Consider the following 26,663-nt stretch of genomic DNA (forward strand, 5'->3'; position numbering starts at 1 on the left):
TAAAATTCTTTTAAAAATTTTTTGAAGTTAATTATTGATATAAATTACAATAATTATTGTATTAAATAAACAACTTTAACTAATTTTATTTGCAGTTTATATACGATTAATATTGGGTGCATTCAGCAGACACAATCGCTAACTAATCGATTAGTGATTTTCTGCTGAATGCCACATAAATTGTGACATTCAGCATGTAAATCACAAATCGATTAGTTAACGATTGCGTCTGCTGAATGCACCCATTAAAAGTGGCATGCGTCACTTGAATCTAACTTCAGCCCGTGAGTAATGAATTATTACTCACGGGTACAGTAATGGGTGCTATTATCTATGAAAAAATAGCGAATAATGAGCAGTTTTAATAAACGGTCGTAGAAAAAAAATATTAATAAATATCGAGTATTAGTCACCTAAATACATGTATTATATGCAAAGTGCGACTGCGAAGCAGAATAGCGGGGTGCGCCGCAGCTGTATAAAAATCGAATGGACGCGCAGAATTAACAACTTAGGGTTGTTTTTAATAAAAAACAACGTTATAAATTGAAATAAGCCCCGATTACTTTTCGGAATTTTGATTGAATGTTTAAACTTCAATTTGCGGATTTCCGAATTTTTTAAATCGTTTATAACTCGAAAAGTATCAACATTAGGAAACAAGAAACAACAATTGTATGAGACCTTTTTTGTTACTTCTTCTTATAGTGCCTATCCGTTTCGGATTTTGGTGACCATCATGGCAATCTGTACTTTGCACACTGCTGCTTTGAAAATATTTGTGGTTTTTGTGTTGAACTATGAATGTAGATTTTTCAGCCAGGAAACCCTTCACCTTCTTGGTCCTCGTTTTTGGTCTACTTTTCCCTGTAAAATTTAAAATTAAGCATTTAACCCTTAACTACTGACGAGGATGTTTCAGCACGTAGATACTGACCTGGGGTATGTCATACCGTTAAATATTCTCCTTTGTATACTCGACATAATATAAGGAAATTTCTAAAAAAAATTTAGGCCCATCCAAAAAATAATTAAAAACCCACTTATCCTAGGGGTGGTAAGACTATGTGACCTTGCATCACAGATTAGTAATTAAATCACCCTTAAAATCCATGACATTACCCAAAAAAGTTTCTGGATCCGACTGGTTATTGCAATAATTTTTTTTGTAACCTTTCCTGGCCCCCAATAAAATTTGGGCCCGAGGTAGGTGCCTTATGGGCCTAGTGGTAAAGTAGGCCCTGCATATACCTATACAATTAAATAAATTAGTTACATCTATATTTACATTTTTACGTTTGTTTAATAATTTTGTTTCAATTATATTATCAAAAATAAAACATTTTCCTATCAGTTTAATTCGCAACAGAAATTTTAATTTATCATTTAGTTCCACTGACTTAATTTCATGTCATGTTCAAAGTTCAAACATGTTCGAGAGTAGACATCCTGACCCCGAACGTGAACGTCGTCAGTAAATGGGAAATGACAATGACTCACATGTTAAGTAGTTGGAGTATAATAAAAAACAGCATAATACTAAAATATATAGGTACGCATGTCTGAACAACTGACAATTTTTATTTAGTATCTATTAATTATTCCATAAATTGCAACCTGTTTGTCAGAGAGCAATTAACTTTAATCTATTTTAAAAATATGAATCATTGATTAACATATTTTTTCTACAACCGTGTTAAAAATACAATTTTTAGCACTTCATACGAGCGTTAAAAATGCTACTTTTTCTACAAACGTGTTAAAAATGCAATTTTTACCACTCCATACGAGCGTTAAAAATGCTACTTTAAGGCACTAGTGCTTTAAAAAAAATTTAAGGCACTCCAGTTCGTATTGACCGTATAGCAATTTTGATGTAATGTCAAAAAGATATAAAAATGGAATGCCAGTCAAGTTCAAGTAAAAGTTTTTGTAGATATTGTCCTGTAATTACGTTTGTAGAAAAAATATTGTATGATATGCGTGTTAAAAAGTACATTTTTAGGGCACTCATGTGAATTGCAGAACTCACTATCGCTCATTCTGCAAACTTTCACATGCGTGCCTTAAACGTGTACTTTTAACACTTATATCATAAATAGCTATAAAACTTGTTATAGTTGGTTGAAATATATAAACTAGCGCATTTACTGAAAATGTCACAAAAATGTCACAGTATAACTAGTGTTCCAATGAGTAGGCATATCAAGCGGAGAAAAACTTAATAACAAAGGTTTTGACCAAAAATGACTACCCATTGCCATTTATAATCAAAGAATTTCACAAGATAGAAGAAATTAATGAAATGAAACAACAAAACCACACAAGCAATCCAGCGACACCCAAAAAAGGGACTCAAGTTTTACAACAATACCATAAGTAAAGGTCTTATCAGAAAAAAATAATATGGATAGGAAATAAGTACAATAATATTGTTTTATTTTAAAATTATTCTTGTACTGGCACCATATTAGTTTTATATAAACTTCCCCTTTAGCCTTATAGGCTATTGATTATTATTCAAAATAAGAGAGCTAAAAGTAACTGCAACGTTAGCGGGGTTTTATTGTTTCATGTGGTCAAAAGACCTTTAAGTATGAAAAAACCGCGGAGTGCTACCATTTAAAGGGTTGCCTTTTTGAGAAAGGGGTGAATTATTCCCTAGGCACAGGGTGATTTAGGGTGAGTTATATGCTCTTTTGGTATAAACACTTCTACAGAAAAATTGTTCTAGGTTAAAGTTACTATCGAAATATCACCTTTTAAAGTCAAAAATATTGTTTTTTTCTAAAAACATATTTAAAAAAACAGCAAAGAAATACGAAAGAAAGCAATTTTGTTTTTTGCCACATAACATTTTTCTCGGGCCGGCGTAGCTATAGGGATCATCCATAAACTACGTCGTTGAAAAGGGGGAGGGTGGGACTTTGCTTATTACGACGGTATACGACGTGGGAGAGGGGGCCATAAGTGCACATCCGACTTCGTTTGAAGTTCACGAATATAAAAAATATGCCCTATTTTAGAATGAAAAAGAATTTGTATATTTTATCGGTGTTCTGAAGTTTTTCCTTGTGGAATTTTTATGATTAACTATTTATATGGGAAATAAGCCACAATTAAATTGGAAAAAATAATTTTATTACCGTTTCGACTCCCAAATCGGGTGTCGTTGTCAAATTACAAAATACTACCAAATTAAACAAAAATGTTGTTGCTAAGTAAAAAATTCTTCTAATAATTTATTTAATCTGACTCATTTATATTGGCAATTCAGACATATATTATACATTTTAAAGTAGGAGACTTTAAAATGATATTGCCAATATTTATGAGTTGCGTTCCTGGGACGACTTTACTGAAACATAGTTCATTCGATTACATGAAATCAACCCCAACTCTAGAATATCCGTCACAAAAAAATCATAGCATGTGATCTGTCTTTAAAAAGACAACAAAATGCAAAGATGGCAGTAAAATTCTCGCGTTAGAGATTCCATAGTAAATCACGAGGGAAAACCAGGAAAAAAACCTAGTGATACTATCCCGACATCGTAAGTATTTGGTCTTACATTTAATTTACTCTCAAAAAATTGGATATTGAACATAGATTTCAGTGGAGAGATTCAAGAATAGTCCTGAAAGAATCAGATACATAGTAAAAAGAGAAAAATCAAAGAAGCGGCTCTAATTATGCTAAATGAAACCAATTGTGTCGCAAATTCCTCGGTAGAATGCAGTAGGATGTGGTTACCCATACTGAAAGAGGAAGTCAATAGAAAGAAAATAACACGATTAGTAATTCAATAACATGTCGAGTTAGTACATATTTTATATTTTAGTATTACTTATATATCTATGTATTATTAATATTATTTATAATTTAAACATATTAAAGTCAGAATTTGGTATTAGTTTTTGAGAGTAAATTAAATGCGAGACCAAATACTTACGACGCCTGGATAGTATCACGAGGTTTTTTTTCCTGGTTTTCCCTCGTGATTTACTATGGAATCTCTAACGCGAGAATTTGACTGTCATCGTTCCATTTGGTTGTCTTTTTAAAGACAGATCACATGCTATGATTTTTTTGTGACGGATATTCTTGAGTTGGGGTTGATTTCATGTAATCGAATGAACTATCTTTCAGTAAAATCGTCCCAGAATCGTAACTCATAAATATTGGCAATATCATTTTAAAGTTTTCTACTTTAAAATGTATAATATATGTCTGAATTGCCAATATAAATGAGTCAGATTAAATAAATTATTAGAAGAATTTTTTACTTAGCAACAACATTTTTGTTTAATTTAGTAGTATTTTGTATTTTGACAACTACACCCGATTTGGGCGTCGAAACATTAATAAAAAAAATTTTTCAATTCAATTGTGGCTTATATCCCATATAAATAGTTAATTACTTTTATCGTATACTTTTCATTTCGTTTTTATCACTCACAGCCTTAATAATATTGCTAGCAGTTTTATACAGAATAACAAAACAATAAAACATTGTCCTATGTTTTTAAACAAACGCTTATTTTCAGAACAACGTCTGGAAGCAATAAATATTAAACTGTTCACTTATTTACAGAATACTCTGTGTGAAAAAATTCTAAAAGAATGAATAGAAGTAAAATATTCTATTCGATTTAGTTAGTACATTGTATATTGTATCTATTTATACTTAATAAAAGAAATGGCATTGAAGTCAAAACAAAATAAGTGTCAAGATTTATATGGAAGCATGGGAACTCCGATAAAACTGTTGTCTTTTGTCCCTATAAAGCTAATTATTAGTTGTACAGTGAATTGAGAAAGTACGCGGATATTAATAGTAATACTGATTTGGATACATTCGTAAATAAACTTTGAGAGCTTTTAAAAATCTAGGAATACCATGGAATTAAAAAAAAAATCACTGAAAAAGGGGGTCATGAGTTGCAATTTCGACGTCGGTATGAGGGGGGGGTCAGCTGCAAACGACGCTTTACGACGGAAGGGGGGGGGGGTATTAAAAACTCCAAAATTTTTACGACGTAGTTTATGGATGTTCTCTAAGGCGGTAGTATGCTTGACTCGCGTGCTGGTAGGCCGGGGTTCAAATCCCAGCGCCGTCAAGAACATCTAAACATTTTTAAATATGTCTATAGGACCCATGTCTACTCAGCCTAAATAAAATGAGTACCTTGTGTAAATCTAGTTGTAATAATAGGCGGTTGAAGCGTAGCACTGGCCCTGTTACCTTACTTGTATACCGTAGGCCCTAGATATAGCAGACAACCATGCTACAATCCCAAAGCCGCGTCAGCGGTATAAAACGGGAGACTATTATTATAACTTTTTTGTACAGGGATATAGGTATAGGTATTGTGCAGAAAAAACTTTCATTCTTCTTCTTTAAAGTGATATTTGGTAGAAGTCTCTAGGATTTATAGTTTCCGAAATAAAAATTTTTAAAGTTCGCCGCTCACAGCATTTTTGGGCCATTTACCCCATTATTTCGCAAACATTGTTCTGTAACTTTTTTCTACGCATTTCTAGGTATATGCAATGGTACATTTGGTAGGAAGAGAAGGTAGTTACCTTTAAAATGGTCTTTAGTGTAAGGTTTTACGACTATTTTTAAGCCAATTATGGTTTTTCAAAATTATATACTTTTAATGATTTTTGATATTTTTTACTATTATTTTTTATTTTTATAAAAATTTCCCATTATAACTTTTTTTCTTATACACTTAGGTATATACATTGTTCAATAAAAAGGAAAGGTTATCTTCTTTACTTTAAAAGGGTGTATTTAAAAAAAATTCTAGGACTATTTTTAAACAAGATATCCGTAGGATATACAAGGGGCTCCGTAATTTGAGAAAAATTTTTTTTTCAATTAACTGCATATTATAGCAGTTAGAAGAATATAATTGCATATTATAATATAAATTTTAATTCCAAATAACTTTTTTTAATAACACTTTTCGATATTTTGAAATATAAGGGTACTTTACTTTTGAGCGAAATTCATATTTTTTAACAGACCTTGTCTTTTAACAGACCGGATACTATTGATAAAATTTGATATCTGATGATTGCATCTTAATTGCAGTTAATAATAGAAAAGTTTTCCATATTTATGGTTCCAACTTAGGTGGCACATATTGCATGTGTATATGTCACATTTATATGTTCTTTAAAAATAGTCCTAGAATTTCTTACAATACACCATTTTAAAGTAAAAGAAATAAGCTTTATTTTTTTATTATACAATATACACACCTAAATTTACAAGAAAAAAGTTATAATGAGAAATTTAAAAATAATCGTAAAATATATCAAAAACCTTTAAAAGTATAAAATTTTAAAAACCATATCCTGCTTAAAAATAGTCGTACAGCCTTCTACAATAGACCATTTTAATTACATATATACAGTGTGTTAATTTGAATAGTTGCCACCCCATATAATTTGGTCCCTATAGAAAATATAAAAATATGCAAGAACACGTCAAATTTATTTGTGAGGGGGACATTTTATAGACCAGTTTTCAACGAAATTACATCAACCCTGTAGCGGGGGCGGACACAACCCCCAAAATCTTTAACAGAAAGGGGGGTTGAGTGATACCTCATTCAATTAGCTTTTCAAAAATACCACATACCTTATATCTCTTTTTTGTAATTTGGAAAAATCTTGGACTCAAGGCTCTAAAAAATTTTGGAGTTCTGACCTCGATACTTAATATCTTTACGGTTTTACTTGATTTTTCCAAAAAATACTTCAAAAAAATACTCTAAATACTCCAATACCCAAAAAAATTCTATTTGGAGTTCAATACTTCAAAAAAAGTTTTGGAGTTCTGAACTCGACACTTAATATCTGTACGGTTTCACTTGATTTTTCCAGAAGTACTGACAAAAAAATATAATGTATGTGGTATTTTTGAAAAGGTAATTCAACGATCTTTAAAATGAGGTATCACACAACCCTTCTTCCCATTAAAGATTTTGGGGGTTGTGTCCGCCCCCGCTAGAGGGTTAATGTAATTTAGTTGAAAAGTAGTCTACAAAATGCCCCTTTAACAAATAAATTTGACGTGTTTTTGTATATTTTTAGATTTTCTATAGGGACCAAATTATAGGGGGTGACAACTTTTCAAATTGACACCCTATATACCTAAAGCTGCTTATAAATAAATAACAGAACAATGTTTGCGAAATAACAAGGAAAATGACCCAAAATCGCTGTGAGTGCTACTATAAAACTATAAATCCTAGTGGCTTCTTCTAAACGTCATTTTAAAGAGGAAGGATGGATGTTTTTTTTTCGGTGAAGCAATGCCTATACCTGTATAATCACGGTAAAACAAAATTGCTTTCTTTCGTGTTTTTTTTTGCTTTTTTTGAATATATTTTTGTAAAAAATATATTTTTGACTTTAGAAGGTGATATTTTGATAATAAATTTAATCTGGAACAATTTTTCTGTAGAAGTGTTTGTACCAAAAGTGCATAGAACTTACCCTAATGCACCCTGTGCCTAGGGACTAATTCACACCTTTCTCAAAAACGCACCCCTTTAAATGGTAGCACTTCGCGGTTTTTTCATATTTAGAGCTCCGTTGACCATATAAGATAATAAAACCCAGTTAACGTTGTAGTTCCTTTCTAAAGTTACCTAATCAATAGCCTATTACAGCAAATTTTACATTATGAAAATTATGAAAATTAAATATTTGAAAATTAAGTATTTTCATAGTTATGAGTATTATGAAAATTTTTATAATACATACGTACAATCATTAATGTTTTAAACAAGCATTTGATAGATTTACAATAAAATAAGTTTCATCATTATCTACTTTTAATGTTTAGTATTAATATATGCTTGTATATAATAATATAAAACAAAATAAATATTACAATATTAAGGTCAACAAACCAATAAATGTTCAGCAAAAATATATTCTGTATTTGTTATCTGAAGGTTTCATTTTAGATATACAGGATGTTGTTGGTGATCCGTTATTAATTAAATTAGACTCGAAAGTTTAGAGATATACAAAAGTATAACACTACATAAAAATGTTGTTCTGAAGCTATTTCCTTGTGGCATTTTTGTAATCAACTAGTCTAAATGGGAAATAACCCAAAATTTAACTAAAAAAAATGATTTTATTACCGTTTCGACGGCCACATCGGATGTCGTTGTCAAAATACAAAATATTAATAAATTAAACAAAAATGTTGTTGCTTAGTAAAAATTCTTCTAATAATTTAATTTAATCTGGCTCATTTATATCGGCAATTCAGACCTATTGTGGATTAGTTCCCATTTAGAATAGTTGATTACATAAAAAATCACAATATTATAATATAGAGGAGTCACTAGAGATTTTGACTTCGGAAAAAATCAAAAATTATAGTACTTTTTGTAATTTCATTAAGAAATGTTTAATAAACAACATATCAAAAAGTTCTACTCCAGAAGTGGGGGCTTGGATTCCCATGCCATTACAGTTTCTTTTCCACAGCTTGAGTGCTTGTTCCAGATAAATTTTAAAAAGGGTAGGCGAAACACAACAACCCTGCTTCAATCATTTCGTGACCTTAAATCCCTCAGACATCCTTGATCCAGTTTTAATTTTTGCAGTCGTTCCATTATACAGACTTTGGACTGCTTTGATATAAGACCGTGTTTAAAGTTGGTTTGATGTAGGGTTGACCATAGTTGGCAGAGAGGCAAACTATCATATACTTTTTGTAAGTCTACCTATACCAGGTGAACTTCTTTATTGACGGCTGTTTTTTTCTCAATAACTTGCGTAATAGAGTACAGGTGGTCTACTGTGGACCTCTCAGCTCTAAATCCAGCTTGCTCCTCTGCTTCGTAATCTCCATAGTCATTTTCTATTTTGTTCTTAATAAGTTTCCCATACATCCTACTTATTTTGCTGTTTACCGCAATTCCTCTGTAATTTTCACATTGATCCTTGCTGCCCTTTTTGTGGATGGTTGACATGATAGATCATTTCCGTTCTTTTGGTAATTCGGCACCATTTAAGCAGTCTTGGAAGAGTTTTCTTAGCTGTTCTTGGAGTTTGTCTGTACCGGCTTTCACTTATTCTGCAGGGATGTCACCAGGACCAGGGGACTTTCCATTTTCAGGGATTTGGTTAGGTATTTGGAAATTATGTTATATTATTATATTATATTTATATGTATACCTATCGTGTAGTCTTCCATGTTAACACATTCTGGTCTTTGTTCTGTTAGTAATTTTTTGAAATATTCTTCCCACTTTTCCGTTGTTATTGGTGATATAACGTCTTTTTTCTTATTAGTTCTCATTATTTTTGTTATTGTTTTTTTTAAATAACTCCGAAAATATGAATCTTAGAAAAAAAGCTGACTTGGCCATTGAAAAATTCAGAAAACTTTACAAAAAAAAAACCTTATATAAAGATTTTTCTAAACTTAAATCTATAGCTTCTATAATTTTTTATTCATAACTCTAAAGTGACCCTTCTCACAAACATTGGCCCACTGTAAACTAGCGTTCGGCAAGTGCACGGTTGAGTTATTTTAATATAATTCTTTAACTAATGGTTCAAATGAAATTTTACAAATTGGACATAAAAGAAGAGCAATTATCTTATGGCTATAATAAATAGAAATAAAATGTATGGGAATAAATACGGTGTGGGCGGAAAGTGAGACTTACATGATTTTTGTTTATAAATAATTTAAAAATGTGTAACTAATACAATTTTACCTATATAACTCTCAAATTTGCACAACTTACCTTTCAAACATCTTACTAAACGATGTTTCATTCAAAAAAAAAAATCTAAAAAATTTAATTCAAATGATACGACGTTTCAAAAAATGGAATTTTTGAAAACTTCGTAGTTTTACAGAATTACTACCACTTTAAGGCGGTATTACTCAAGTTTAAACAGATTTATTACATAAAAAATGAATAAACATTATCAATTTCGTTGCAACTACAGCCACATCATATTCTAGTTCAATCAGAGAGTGCAGAAAGCACCTCTACCGGTTTTGAAACATAGTATCTCGTAAGGAGGCACATATGCTGCTCTCTCTGACCCAACCAGGACAAACCCCAGCGTGCAGTTACGGATTGCAACGAACGAAATGGCAGGGATGACCTAGCGGCAACTGCTAGCAAAAGACTAAGTTTTCAATCTTTTTTTTGGGAGGTGGGAATCTTCGCAAGACCGTCTGGGAAGGTGTCCCGGGTGTGTCGGATTCAGTCCGTCCTACTTCATTTTGACGGGCCGTCTACCGACTAAACCCACACCTTCTTTCTCCAGCCGACGAGTCTGCAACCGCTCTTAGCGAGCATGTCTGACCCGTCGACCTTACTCCTAACTTCCCTTTGGCACTCTTCGCGTGCATTCCATGGATTGGCTGGCCTTCCGCTCCCCCCTCAAAAGAAACAGAAAATAGACAGAACGAAAACAAAATAGACAAAACAAAAAAGTTTTAGAAAAATATAAGCTTGTTTGAATTTTTCCGAAACAATGCATGATTTCCTTCTATATTGGCTCGCCTAATAATAAAATATGTCAAAACATTAAAGACCTCAGGAGTTATTGTGTAAACTACCTTCGAATCTTGTGAAATCGTGTGGTAGGACATTCTTTGATGTGGTGGACTGTTTGTTCAGCAACATTGCATTTGTCATACAGCGGGCTATCTGCAACGCCCCATTGGTTAAGTGATTACACCATTCTCACCACGGAAGAGAGAAACTATTGGTTTGACTGTGGGGTTAGGTGTGCATTGGTGGTGTGGGGTTAAGTGTGCATTGTTAACTACTTTTTGGCGGGTTTCAAGATCTGAGCTGCAATTGACCCTGGTTTAGCTAATCGATGCCTGTATTTATTGGCAGTGATTGATTCTTTTGGCATTTCTGGTATTTAGCTTTAAGGGCACCTAAACGTCGTGTTTTGAATGGTACAATGTGGCTTAAAGCCGGAAGCCATTGAGATGACGTGCTTTTTATACTCTTCGTAATATATCTATTGGTTTGATTTTTATTGTGCATCTAGGATTGGAACACAATATTCGCCTGCTAAATAGACTCATACCAGAGCGCTTGTCTTGATTTTGTCTGCAGTGCCCCCCGAAACAATATTTACAAGCTTGTGAATGATGTTCTTGCGAGCATTTTCTTTAGTTGTAGTTTTATGTATATGTTGCGTTAGAGTGCGTTCTAATATTAAACGGTAAAAAATACAATATTTAACTTCTTTGAATATCTCATCTAATACAACATCTAAGGAAGTCAAAACTTCTTTCACGAGGTGCCAAAATCCAGATATATACGACCATATACGACCAGCAGTCGCGTATGGAAGCGAAACATGGACGCTAATTAAAATAGAAGTACATAAATTGCTGGTATGGGAACACAAAATCCTTCGAATGATATATGGCCCTTGCAGAGACAGCGTGACAAACGAATGAAGGCGCAGATACAATAACGAATTAGAGTCTCTCTTCGGAAAGGCAAATCTAGTCAGATATACAGGGTGTCCCGAAAAGATTGGTCATAAATTATACCACAGATTCTGGGGTCAAACCTCACTTACCTATATATAATAGTGCACATAAAAAAAGTTACAGCCCTTTGAAGTTACAAAATGAAATCAACTTTTTTTTCATATATCGAAAACTCTTAGAAATTTTTCATTAATAATGGGCATGTGGCATTCTTATGGCAGCAGCATCTTAAATAAAAATTAAAGTGAAATTTGTGTAGGTACCCCATATAAAAATTATGGGGGTTTTGTTCCCTTAAGCCCCCTCCCCAAACTTTTGTGTACGTTCCAATTTAAATATTAATGTAGCACCGTTAGATAAACACACTCTTTCTATATTATGTTTGCCTTTTAGGCATTCACCACATATTTGTATATGGTTAAGTACGATTATAGAGACCTGTTAATAATCTGAAAATGTATTTATAATTTACATTTTTAGGTATATTTTGAAAAAGAAGCCACATCTCGATAAAAGATTAAGAGGCAAAAAAGTTTTAAGAACACTGTGTTTAACTAATGGTACCACAATAATAGCTTAATTGGAACGCACACAAACATTTGGGGGGTTTAAAGGAACAAAACTCCCATAAAATTTTTATGTAAATATATTACAAAAGAAGCCGCATCTCGATAAAAACTCGCTTATCGAAAAAATACTAGGAGGCAAAAAAATTTTAGAAACGTTGTGTTTAACTAATGGTACTACAATAATGAATTAATTGGAACGTACACAAAAGTTTGGGAGGTTTTAGGGATCAAAACCCCCATAAAATTATTATGGGGTGGAGAAATCTTACTATAATTTTGTTTTAAGATGATCCTGCCATAAGAATGATGCATGTCCATTTTCATTAAAAAATCTTTAATAGTTTTCGATATATTGAAAAAAATCTATTTTCATTTAGTAACTTCAAAGGACTGTAACTTTTTTTTAGAGCACATTTGGACTAAGATAAATTAGGTTCGATAGAACTATTTTTGACTCCAGAATGTGTGGTATAATTTATGACCAATCTTTTTGGGACATCCTGTATAAAGGCCAATAGTCTAAGATGGGCAGGGCATGTGATACGCAGTAACGACAATAGCCTTATAAACAATGTATTCTGGGAAAGGCCAGATGCAAAAAGGTTTGTAGGACGCCCTAGAAGAAGGCGGAAAGATGCAGTCAAAGAAAATCTTTAGAAAATGGGTGTGAGACAACGGAAATTAGTGGCACAGAACTGACAAACATAAAAGGCAATAGTAAACGCGACCAAGACTCACGAAGAGTTGTAACACCATTGATGATGATGATATCACATCGCATCCCCGAAATATTCTGTCTTTCGAATCTTTATTGCTTTAGTAATATCTTTATTCTTTCTAGCCAGGTTTACATCTTATACACCAATGTGTAAAATATGCAGCAGCGTACTAATCTGATTTTTAGTTTTAATGGTATATCTTTACCAAAAAGAATATTCTTTAGCTTACAGTTGAAAACAAACTTATAGCTTATATACTTATAGCTATAAGTTGGTAGCTGTATAGCTATATAGCTTGTATAGCTTATAGCGTAGGTGTTTCAATTACAATACCTACGCGTAAATAATAGTGTATAATAATATAAGAACAACTGAGAAAAAAAAATACAACCGATAATTTTGATATTACTGAAACCTAGACTTTCTTACTTTGTAGAATACCACAGATAACACAACTCAATGGGACATATCCTTCAGTCAAACAGAAGATTTTTTACCTTTTCGATACACGGGAAATCAGACATTAAATTTAACTCAGACTTGTTTTGAAAAAGACAATTCATCAATCTTCAATCAAGAGAGTTATTTGTTGTACCAGATCTACAAAATAAAAAGAAATATGAATACTTCCTTGGTTGCTCATAAACTAGGTAAGTATGGATTGATATATTTTATATTAGCTGCGAACCAGTCGTTTCTTAATGTTTCTCTATTTCGTCATGTATTAGGCATGGTTTTCAATAATCTATATTTTATCTATCTATTATCTTTTTCTCGTTGTTAGTCCAGAAAGCCACTGCGCATCCGCTAGGAAAAATATTCTGATTCGGAATTTTTTGCACAATCTTACTCAAAAAGGACTCCTTTTAACAAATTTGCATGTTGCCAGGACCAAAAGGTGGTCAAAAATTTTTTAAACGTTTTTTCTTTTGTTTTTTTCCTAAAATTATTTTTTTTTTGCACGGGAAAAATTTTTTTAGGTTTTTTTGGATCATTCCAAACAGAAAAGGTCTTTAGTGACTTTTCTCTAAAAATGATAGTTTTTGACATAATATAAGCGATTATAAATTGAAAAATTGCGAAATCGGCCATTTTTAACCCTTTATAAATCCCTTTAAAACCCTTTAAAACACTATGTGAAAAACTGAAAATTTGAATGTTGCCAAGGTAGGTAGATAATCTTTAAACATCGATTCATGAAATCCCGAAGAGTTTTTTGCAGTACAATAGTCAAAATTCCTTTGTTTTTTAATTGCTAATCAAGCGTGCGCGACACTATTTTCCACCGACATGACAGTATGGTGCAAATGAAAGGAATAAATTCGTTATTTCGTAAACCGGCGAATTTAAGGAAAAATCCCGAGACAGGTCGGTTTTATTTTTAAGTTATGATATTGTGGCATATATGGTATACTAGTGACGTCATCCGTCTTGGCGTGATGACGTAATCGATGATTTTTTTAATGAGAATAGGGGTCGTGTGGTAACTCATTTGAAAGGTTCTTCAATTCTCTATTCAGTAATGTAAACATTTACATAATTATTTATACAGGGTGTCCTACTTCTTTTTTTGTCAAATAATTTAATTTAATAAAAATTTTTTGGACACCCTGTATAAATAATTATGTAAATGTTTATATTACTGAATAGAGAATTGAAGAACCTTTCAAATGAGCTAGCACACGACCCCTATTCTTATTAAAAAAAATCATCGGTTACGTCATCACGTCCAGATGGATGACGTCACTAGTATACCATATATGCCACAATATCATAACTTAAAAATAAAAATCGACCTGTTTCAGGATTTTTCCTTAAACTCGCCGGTTTATGAAATAACTAATTTATTCCTTTCATTTGCACCATACTGTCGGTGGAAAATAGTGTCGCGCACGTTTGATTAACAATTAAAAAACAAAGGAGTTTTGAATATTGTATTGCAAAAAACTCTTCGGGATTTCATCAATGGATATTTAGATAATATCTGCCTACCTTGGCAACATTCAAATTTTCAGTTTTTCGCATAGATTTTGAGGGATAAAAATGGCCGATTTCGCAATTTTTCAATTTTTAATCGCTTATATGTCAAAAACTATCATTTTTAGAGAAAAGTCACTAAAGACCTTTTCTGTTTGGTATGATCCAAAAAACCTAAAAAAAACTTAAAAAAAAACGTTTAAAAAATTTTTGACCACCTTTTGGTCCTGGCAACAGGCAAATTTGTTAAAAGGAGTCCTTTTTGAGTAAGATTGTCCAAAAATCCGAATCAGAATATTTTTCCTAGCGGATGCGCAGTGGCTTTCTGGACTATGTTTAATAATGTAACCGAAAAATATATTCGCTATAAATATGTAGTTTGGCTCATGTCTATTGCTCGTCTGTCTTTCCGCTGTTCTTGTCTCACATGGATCTCTATGAATGTCCATGACTGAAATTCATATGTATCAATAGAAGTAAATCAGAAAAGTAACAACATGAACACAATAATAACGAAGTCAAAATTGATAATCTGTCATCAGAGCCTATTTTACTTCAAATCAGGCCCGAAGCACTACATAATTTTCGGGCCTCTATTTTTTTAAGTGTATTAATAATTATTTAAGAGATATATAGTTTCACCAAAAATTTAAATTTTCGTTAAAAATAAATAAAATTTATATTTAAACAAGTAAACATTGCTTAAAGTGCAAAAACTACTGTGGAATTTTTCTACATATTATGTACTGCATATAAAGTCCTCACGTAAATGTAGGGATTCGTTAAAGACAATCGTAATAAAAATACGTGCGATGTTTAACAGTTTTAATTAATAAAATAGATAACTAGATAACTAAATTATTGATACTATTAAATTGACGATATGTAAAAGTGTTTGTGTAATTGCGACCAAAATTTTACGTGTTCTTACAAAAAGACATGCAGGTATTTAGAGATTATTGCGTCTAATCAATATTTTAACCGGCTTTGTCATAATACCCGTCTTAATTCGGCTTTTTCTATTATCCCAAAGAACACGTCCGTCGTGTTTGTGATGTTAATATCGACTACCCATTGAACCCTCACGTTAAATAAAATTCTTTTACTACTAATCTCCCTCTTCTCATGGTTTAATTCGCTTTCGTGATAACTACCCTATTAAAATTTGTTCAAAGGGCTCTACTTGTTATTTTTATGCCTTAAGGACGATTGAAAATTAACACAATCTTCTTACCGCCACCCGCCGACTGGTTCCACCCATCTGTCCACACATCTGTAGCTGTGGGCGTCGACGGTCGTTCGTTTCGTATTTGTAATAATAATTAAAAAGAAAATATATACAGGGGTCTTAAAAATTAAGATAAAATATTTACAATTCTAAATTCGGTCATCCTGCTCGAATTCAACCCGAATTCCGTGTAGTTCTGTATCCATGTATTCATATATACTCAGTACCCGTTTATTACCATCACTATCGGGTATAAACTTAACTTGTCTACATGCCATCCTTGTTCTCTTTCTATGTTTCAGCTCGTATCGACAACCTTCCAGTATGAATCGTCTTCGTAAATGCGAAACAATCTGTATATTTTTTAAATTTGATATCGAGTAGAAAAAAACGAAATTTTTTTACCGCTTGAATTATAGCAAACAATTCTAGCTCATAACTCGTATATTTTTCCTCGGCTAGAGTTGTTTTCTTGCTAATGTCATAAGTTGGGTGAAGTTTATTATGGATTTCCGATCTTTGTAAAAAACACGCTAAACATCCATAACTGCTGGCGTCTGTATACAATTCTGTTTCTATCTCTTCTTGATAAATCTCTAACACAGGTTGATTAATCGGCAGTTCTCTATATATAATGCTTCTAATAAACCCTTGAAATACCGTTGGCCTATTACTCAATCCAAACTGATATCGACTCTCGTTTCTCAGCATCTCTCTATATTCATCAAATTGTTTAATTATCTCCTGTTCTATGATCTCCTTTATCCTCAATTCTTCTTTGTTCTTCATCTTCGTTCCGAACAGTACTTCAAACGGCGTCGAATTTATGCTTCTTTGATTAGTTGCATTAAAGAACTGTTGCGACTTACGAATGTGTTTATACCACTTCATCGGTTCCTCTAGACTGAGTTTAGTTAATATTGGGATTAACGTTCTATTGATGCATGCTACTTGTCCATTGCCTCCTAGTACGCCTGTTGTAATTTTTACATGTTTTATATCTTCACCTTCGCAATAGTCTTCGAAGTCCTCTATATCCGTCTTTATTTTTGTATCTTCTGTATGGTTCAGCTGAAAATCATTATTGACTGTCGTCTCGCTAATTATTGTAATCCTCCTTATAAAAGTATGTACTCTTTTTTTAGATAAAATTATTCCGTCTTCGGTTATTGTAACTTCTGCTTTATTGTTTCCGAGAATAATTTCATTCTCTAGTGCTCCTTTTGGAACACCATGAAACAAAATATTAAAATCATCTCCTTGAATTTGCACCATCTTATTAAATTAACCTAAAGTTTTAACTCTCATACCTCCTAATCCACTTAAATCTAATACGTTTTGTGACAAAATCATACCATCAATTTTTTTTTTTTAAATATCCTCTCTTACTCCGCTGATATCACTTCCTTTGTCAAATAATGCACGTAGTGATATTTTTCCACACTTTAATGTCAAAGAGTTTTTATGTACAACGTCGATAATATTTACATGCCCAGAAGTTGATGCTTTCTCTTCTCTGCCAGTGCATCTAGAAGGGATGTGTCCACACTGGTGGCATCGAAAACATTTCACTCCCTTGGCTTTGTCAGGACAATCTTTCGATCTGTGTCCCTGACTTCCACAATTGAAACATTTTTCTTCCTTTTTATTCCTACTTTGAGGCGCTCTTTTTTCATCTCGTCTTACTTCCCCGTTCGTCCACGTCTTTTTATGCGTCTAGGTTTTAGCTGATTTTTGCGTCGTCTGTTTTTTAATTAACTCGTACAGTTTAATCTTCTCTTTAAAGTCACCGAAATTTTTGGCACCATAAAGTATTACTTTATTAGCAGGGCCGTCCATAATTCCCTCAATTATATACTGCATTATGACTTCATTTTCGATTTTTGCTCTGCTACCAATTTCTCTCATTTTTAGTACATACTCCTGTAAGCTTTCACCTTGTTTCTTCTTTCTATTCATCAGCATTTTGTGTATTTCGGCACTACTTATTTTGTTCTCAAACTCTGCTGTCAGTTTTTTCTTCAGGAGCTTCCAGCTATTAATTCCTTTCTCTGACTGTATATACAGTTTTGCTATTCCTTTTAGAGATCGTTTAGCAAAAATTAGCATTTGAAAATTATTCCATCCCAGCAGATTGGAAATTTCTTCAAAATTATCGATCCATTTTCCTATGGAATAATCGTCTTTTCCGTCGAAATTTTTTATACTGTCCTCTACGTCTCTAAAAGTTAAGGCAAATGAATCATTTAGTCTACCTCTCGTCATTTTGTTTGATTTTGATCTATTCCTCGTATATAAATCCGTCCTCCTTTCATCATCCATATCGTCATCATTATTATCGTCGTCGGTAACGTCATTACTTTCTTCCTCGTGATAAGCGTCTTTATCACTATTTGCGTCGTTATCCTCATTATAGCCTTCGTATTCGGTAACGTCTTTACCGTTTTCCTTGTGATAAACGTCTTTATCACCGTCATCGTCGCTAGCGTCTTCGTCTTCATCGTCAATCTCGTCTTCAAAATTGAAGTCGTTCAAAAATGAACAAATACGTTCAATCACGTCGTCCTCTGAACCAGCGTAAATTAGGTCGAAAACATTGCAAACTGCTACTAAGTCCGGCATGCTTAGTTTAGTTTTCACGTCGTCTAATTTTGTAGAATATTCCTCGGATTCTTTATCTTACGCAAAATTTGTAAAATTCGGCAAGTCTTTCCTAATTTGTCGCGGCAACCCTTTATCACCGTATGCAACAACATACAACGCCTTAACAGCACTTAATGCCGAATTTCTAAGATTTAAACAAATTTTTGGAAAATCGTTAAGAGTTTGTTTAGACTGCATTTTAAAATGGTATATAAAAAAAATAAAAAGTTAGATTATCTTTTAACTAAAAAATTGGATTATGTTTTCCCGTATGTAAATTGTATTTGTGAACTGTAGAATTGTAGTCGCTTTTACTTCAAAATTATCAATATTTACTGCAAATAGTAACAAAGTTTATGATTTATTAAAAGAAATAAACAAAAAAAACACAATGAAAAAACAAAAAAAATTTAATCGTTAAATAATTTATGATAGTTCTTTCTCAACATTCACTGTTTATCGTCAAAGTTCCAATTCACAGTTCCTCGAAAAAAATAATCTTTGGTCAGGTTTCTACTTTGCAGACACCAGAATAAAGTGTCTAACTACTTTTAAAATATTGGAACAAACACACCTGATTTTTCCTTGGTAATACTGCTTGCTATGATTGCGTCTCGTCGTTGTCGTCGTCACTGCCCAAACAGCCGTCTTATTTGCTTAACAGCGTCGTATATACGGTACTAGCCTGCTACTTCACCAACACAACAATTCACCAACAGTTTCCAAAGTACGAAAGTCACCAATAGTTTAAAAAAATCCGAAAGTCACTAACAGTTTCCACGTTTCAGGAACAGTCATAAACAGTTTCCAAAAATTACGTCACGTCACGTCAGCCGATTTTTTAAATTACACGTCACTTTACGGTATTTCGCGAACTTTATAACGAAATTGTCTTCCTTAGATCCCGGTTTAGCCCCCAAAGTGTAGGGATCTTTAAAGACAATCGTAATAAAAGTCCGTGTGATGTTTAACAGTTTTAATTAATAAAATGGATAACTAAATTATTGATACTATTAAACTGACGAAATGTAAAATGTTCGTGTAATTGCGACCAAAATTTTACATGTTCTTACAACAAGACATATAGGTATTTAGAGATAATTGCGTCTAATCAATATTTTAACCGGCTTTGTCATAATACGCGTCTTAATTCGTCTTTTTCTATTATCCCAAAGAACACGTCCGTCGCGTTTATGATGTTAAAATCAACTACCCATCGAACCCTCTCTCTAAATAAAATTCTTTTACTGCTAATCTCCCTCTTCTCATGGTTTAATTCGCTTTCGTGAGAACTACCTTATTAAAATTTGTTCAAAGGGCTCTACTTGTTATTTTTATGTCTTAAGGACGATTGAAAATAAACACAATCTTCTTACCGCCACCCGCCGATTGGTTCCAACCATCTGTCCACACATCTGTAGCTGTGGGCGTCGACGGTCGTTCGTTTCGTGTTTGTAATATTAATTAAAAAGAAAATATATACAGGGGTCTTAAAAATTAAGATAAAATATTTACAATTCTAGATAAATATATTATAAACCAGCGGCTCCAACAATTAGAAGCAAATATTATTGGAGAGTATCAGACGGAGAAGACCGACAATGGATCAAATATTTATAGTCCCGCAGGTCTTGAGCACATCATGGGAACACGACATTGATGTTCACAACGAGTTTGTAGACTTCAAACAGGCATACGACTCAGTAAAAAAGAACAGACTATACTATATATTGGCTGAATTGGCAATATCACACAAGCTAATTAGACTCAATAAAGCCACAATGGATGAAACTCAGACATATGTGTACGAGTACAAAACCACCCGCCAGACTTTTTCAAAATCTCGCAGGGATTAAAGCAGGGAGGTGGGCTGGCCCCAACATTGTTTAACCTAGCACTGAAGTATCCGGTTATGCGGAAACTTACTGACCAACAGAACCGTTCAACTGGCCGCTTATGCCGATGATATTAATATTATGAGTAGAAAATCAACAGGAGCACAGGAAACATACCCAGAGTTAAAAACGCAAACGAAAAGGTTAGGTCTGGAAATTAACACAGAAAAACAAAAATAATTATAGAGACGAGACGAAATATAGTCCCATAAAACATTATACATGAAGATGACATCGAAACGGTTGGAAAGTTTACATACCTGGGAGTAGAAATATATACCGACGGATCAGAAGATGGAGAAATAAGGAAGAGAATAACGCAGGCAAACAGAGCTTATATTGCACTCTCCCATATATTTCGATCTAAAAGTGTCCACCGAAATAAAATGATGAGAATCTATAAAACCTTAATTCGACCAATAGCATGCTATACAAGTGAAGTATGGGTCCTGAAGGAAACATCCAAAACAAACTCGACACATTCGAAAGGAAAGTACTGAGGAGAATACTAGAACGTGTAAGGGAAAACGGAATCTTCAGAATTAGATACAACAACGAGCTTTATCAACTTTGTAAGGAGACACCATTGTCAGACTTCATTAGAATACAAAGATTGCAATGAGCCGCACATGCCTGATAAGAATTACAGGACATACACTGAGAGATCGAAAGAGGAGCGAATAGGTCTGGATCCCGCGTATGAAAAAAAAGTTGATTAATAGCAAGCTGAAAATTTGTTGATAGCTTAAGGGTGTCTAGTCTAATAAACTTTGATATATGGGAACACTGTAACAGGGGCAGTTTTAACTGTGGAACAGGTTAAAAATTTGGAACGGTCAGACCACGAAAACGGCAATCTATTTTGTCCGACAGAACAGACTTAAACTCTCCAGACTTAAACAGACTTAAATCAGACTGCTATTTATCACCTGTCATAATTCCTGTCATTTGACATATTCTACATGTTCCACTCATTAAAACGCCCATTTGGTGATAAACAGCAGTCTGATTTTTGCATGAGAGCTTATTCTCTGTTCGGAGAGTTTAAGTCTGTTCTGTCGGACAAAATACATGTGCCGTTTTCGTGGTCTGACCGTTCCAAATTTTTAACCTGTTCCACAATTAAGACTTCCCCTGTTCCAGTGTTCCCATATATCAAAGTTTGTCCGACTAGACACCCTTAAGCTATTAACAAATTTTCAGCTTGCTATTAATCAACTTTTTTTTCATACGCGGGATCCAGACCTACAAGATATTAGAAGACACTGACGTACAGTGTATAAGCGAATGGACACTAAAAAAAGAATGGAACAACCACATAACCAGAATGGGGGAGACACGTGTGGTCAAAATAGCACGAGATAAATCACCAATCGGCAGAAGAAATATCGGCCGACCGCGCAAAAAATGAATTGAGGTATAGAGGTATCAATCCGCCAATGAACAAGCAGAATTGCTTATAAAGAAGAAGAAGAAGAAGAAGAGTGAGCTTTATCAACTCTGTAAGGAAACACCATTGTCAGACTTCATTAGAATACAAAGATTGCAATGAGCCGAACATGCGTGATTAGAATGGGATAGGATAGGCTACCAAAAAGAGCAATGAACGGCAGAAACATCATCTTCCTTGCAGAAAACGGTATCAAACATCAAACTAAATATTAAATTTAAAAGTTAATTTAGATAAATATTATGACAATACGTGACACTGCCTCTTGTTAATGGAGTGTTGATGTCTTGGAGTGGTGTCTAAATTTTGCTTATTGTTATTGATGCCGACAAGGCAATCTACCTACTCTTATTGCGGTCTTATGATAAGAACGGTTTCTGGTTTATGAATATAACTCTAACCTAATTTGTTATTATTTCATGTTCGTAAAATGAAATAATTTTAAAAATTTATTTTGTTTTTTCAATATAAAAATGTCTTTGATTGATATTTTCGGGCCCCATTAAAATGCGGGCCCGAAGCAGGGGCCGCATGGTCCTAGTAGAAAAATAGGCCCTGTCTGTCATAGTTTCAACAAAAACCTTGTCTTTTTTAGAATATTTATTTTTAATATTGAAAAATACCCTGTCAAAATAACAATTGCACTCCTCCGTTAAAAAAGAAAGTACATAGCTGTGCATGTATAGGTATAGTATATTTTATTCTGGTTAATAATATTATTATGTACAGATTCAGATGCAATCTTCTGAAGTTCAGATGCAGCCCCTGAAAATATTCCTGGGGCGCCCATGCAAGCATCTTGCAGAGTTAAAATCTTTCGTCTGGCCTGTATATTTTCTTTATATTTGAATATTTAAATTTATTTTGAAGTCACGTGAATGATATTTTTAGTAATACCAATTTTTACCCTTTTTCTAACTTTGGTGGGGGGGGGGGGATTTTGGAGAAAATAACCATACCTACTCAAAAATGTATAACAGCTCTCATGCTATCACAAGTGAGTCTTAAAAGTGATTAATAAGTGAAATTATTTCTAAAAATTGTTGTTTTATTAGTTACTCTCTTATTTTGACGTTAAAATCTAGAAAATATTTTTTAGATAGATAAATTTTGAAATATGTTAGTGCAATAATTTAAATACGTTATTACAATATAACAATTATAGTGAAATAATTTTTACTTTTATTTCTTATTTTTGCAAAGGTCTAATATATTAAATAATCTTCCTATATATTTTGTTCTCTAGGTATATGGGATCCAGTAAACGTTACAAGGAATCTAAAGCCCTTTGTGGACTCCGACAGTAGACAGGAGTTTTACAAATTTCCACTAATTTTTGGAGTAGTTAATACTGCTGCTGAAGGAACTCTTAAAGAGAGTGATATTGCACCAAAGAGAAGGCATTTTGCAAATTATTTTGTCGACCTCTTTAATGCAAGGTAATATTGAAATATTAAACTCAAACGTAACTAAACATATCAATATTTCCAGTTAATTAACCCGGAAACAGTCGCGCTCATTTCTGTTACACGATCGGTAGCGCGTTAGATTATATTATCTAACAATACCTACTTATTTAAAAAAAATTTTATGTTATACGCTGTGAGCTCGTACGTAGAGGGAATATTTAACCCGTGTTGAGCTGCCCCCCCCCCACTTGCAAAAATTAAAAAACAAATAGCCCTGATTTATGAGCTATTTATGAGCTATTTATGAGCTTTCATATTCCGGAAACTAAAAATGTTGAGCTCGTTCCACTGAGCAGGAATTTAATACTTTAGTGGGGGGGCTGAGTCAGCCCCCCACTAATTAAAAATAGGAATATTGAATCGGTTTTTGCGGCAGAATTACGAGCTATTTATGAGCTCTTGAAATTATATAGTTTCGATTTTTGAGCTCATCCCCTTCACCCCCAAACAACCCTTTAATTGATTTAAGAGAAATATCGTATTGCGGATATAATTCCTATAGCTTATATACTCTAAGAATAAACCATTAAATCACGTGCATTTCGATTATTGAGCTACAACCCCTTCGCAAGAAAACCACCCTATCTTCCCGGCTTAAGAGAAAGTAGTATTTAAAATTCATTAAATTAATTATTTGGCGACTACATATCATTTAATAATTTATAAGCTTCCAAATTACGCGCATTTAGATCAGTAAATTGCAATTTATTTTGTATAGTGCAGTCACTGAAGGTAAAAATCAACGATTACCTACAATTTCGGTGAACCTTCATCGATTTTCACGAAAATTAGTCAGTGGGTAGAAGATACCTCAAGAAACAAAGGTGACATGGTACCACCTTGCGCCTTTACCCTGAGGGTGGATACCGCCCCTTCTCGGGGGTGAAAATTATTTTATAAAAAATAACTGCACAAATCTATAAAAGAACAAATTATAAGCAAAATTTATTATATAAAGTTATTAAAATAAGTCAATACTTTTTAAGTTTTTAAAGATCAAAAATTTTAATTATTCGTGAAAAACATGCATGTTTTGAAGCGGTTTTTCGTAAATCACTGAAAAACTATAAGTTTTTACAAAAAAGTTAATAGTAGTTTAATTCGTATAGCTTATATTCTAAGAATAAACTCTTAAATCACGCGCCTTTCGATTATTGAGCAACATCCCCTTCGCAAGAAAACCATCCCATATTCCCGGCTTAAGAGAGAGTTGTACTTAAAATAATTTAAATTAATTATTTGGCGACTAGATATCGTTTAATAATTTATGAGCTCGCAAAATATACGCATCTCAATTATTGAATTGCCATTTTCTTTCTATAGTGCAGTCACTGAAGGTAAAAATCAACTATGACCTTCGATTTCGGTAAATCTCCATTCATTTTCACGAATTGACAATAACAATTTGCGGTTTTAGCCTGGGGTATGTGTCACCCCTTCTCGGGGGTGAAAATTACTTTATTAAAAATAACCCCACAAATCGAGAGAGGGACAAATTGTATGCAAAATTTGTTATATAATGTTATTAAAATAAATCAACACTTTTTGAGTTAGTTCACCGTGTTGAGCTGGCGCCCCCCCCGGGGGGGGCGCCAGCTCAACACGGGTGAATATTTATAAATTCGCGAGCGCCAGTAGTGACAAGTCTGTAAACGTTTACTGGAAATTTGACATAAATGTCAAAGTGATTAATTTAAAATTAAAATTAAAAATATTAATTATAAAAAATATTAGTTGGTCAAAGCTCTGGTGTATATATTTTTACCTTAAATATACCTACTTACGTTTTAAATACTGAATTTACGTTTTTTAGTACATTCTTTAACGGTTTTTGCTCTAAATTTTAAAGAACCACTTGGATTGACATGAAATTTGGCATACGTATAGCTTACATGTCAAAGAAAAAAAGTGATATTGTGCCGATGTGTGCTTTTGCCCTGGGGGTGACTTTCACCCCCTCTTGGGGTGAAAAAATATATGTCCAAAATAAGTCCGGAAATGGGTAAACTGACTAATTTTAAGTAACTTTTGTTCTATAGAGCTTTTTCGCCAAATCAACACTTTTCGAGTTATTTGCGAGTGAATATGTTCATTTTTCAACAAAATATCCACAGTTTTAGACGGTTGTTCGTAAATAACTCAAATAAGTATTTTGTCAAAAAAAACTTTCCTAGCAAAAATATAGCCTATAAAAAGGTAAAAAAAAATGGTGTACGCGTTAGGTCTCTGGATCTCGTAGAACCAGAGTTATATCCAATGACAAATAGATTCATATTCACCAAATTTCAAATAGAATATTTCGACGCGAAATATCCAAAAAATTAAGCACTTTTTGGGGGAAAACCCATTAGGGTGTCCCAAGCGTCTAAAAAAATATTTATTTCTGTTTTTACAAAAAGTTTCTAGCATTAAATTTAAGCAAGTTACGCTCAAAATAAAGTTGGTACCTCTTGTTTTGGCAAAAAAAAAACGGGAAGACCACCCCCTAATTAGAAAGTTAAATGAAATTAATCGTTAAAGCTCCACAAATTATTTTACTTATGTTGTGTTTATATGACCTGTAAGTTTCATCGATTCAAACAAAGTGCTTATTTTTGAAAAAATTTGATTTCAAAGTAAAATTTTTAAAAATTTTAATTTTGAAAATTTGCTTTTTTCAAAATAACTTAAAATTGTCAGAGATACCAAAAATCTCGAAAAACAAAAAAAGTCAGCATTGCTTTTCTGAATCTCATGTATTTTTTTGTTTTTCTGTTAGACAAAAATTGATTAAGATTTGGTGTTTATAAATTTGCATACATTCGTGATCAGTGACTCGTTCAACCCATTTTAACTACAGCCCTTTCAATAATAAGGACTTTGAACCGATGAAACTTACAGATCATATAAACAATACATACAAGAGTCAAGAAACTTGTGAAGTCGTAACGATTCATTTAAGATACTAATTAGGGGGTGATTTTCTCGATTTTTTTACCAAAACAAAAAGGGACTAACTTTATTTTGAGCGTAACTTGTTTACTTTTGATGCTAGAAATTTTTTTTATAAAACAAAAATGAAGGTTTTTTTAAACACTTTAAATAAATTGTAATGAGTTTTCCCCGAAATGTGCTTCCTTTTCGGTTATTTCACGTTAAAATATTCCATTTGGAATTTGACGAATATGAACCTATTTTTCATTAGC

At 32.9% G+C, this 26,663-nt stretch overlaps 1 protein-coding gene across 1 annotated transcript in view; it reads left to right on the forward strand.

Annotated features, from left to right (window-relative positions):
* Nucleotides 1-26,663, forward strand: part of LOC114332161 (glutamate receptor ionotropic, delta-2-like) — a 174,426-nt gene that overhangs the window by 50,823 nt on the left and 96,940 nt on the right. The window contains exons 4-5 of the mRNA XM_050646850.1: nt 13,253-13,466; nt 23,256-23,448. Of these exons, the coding sequence (XP_050502807.1) occupies nt 13,253-13,466; nt 23,256-23,448 (407 nt within the window). The remainder of the gene's footprint in view (nt 1-13,252; nt 13,467-23,255; nt 23,449-26,663) is intronic.

Source organism: Diabrotica virgifera, chromosome 1, assembly GCF_917563875.1.
Source record: "Diabrotica virgifera virgifera chromosome 1, PGI_DIABVI_V3a".
NCBI lineage: Eukaryota > Metazoa > Arthropoda > Insecta > Coleoptera > Chrysomelidae > Diabrotica > Diabrotica virgifera.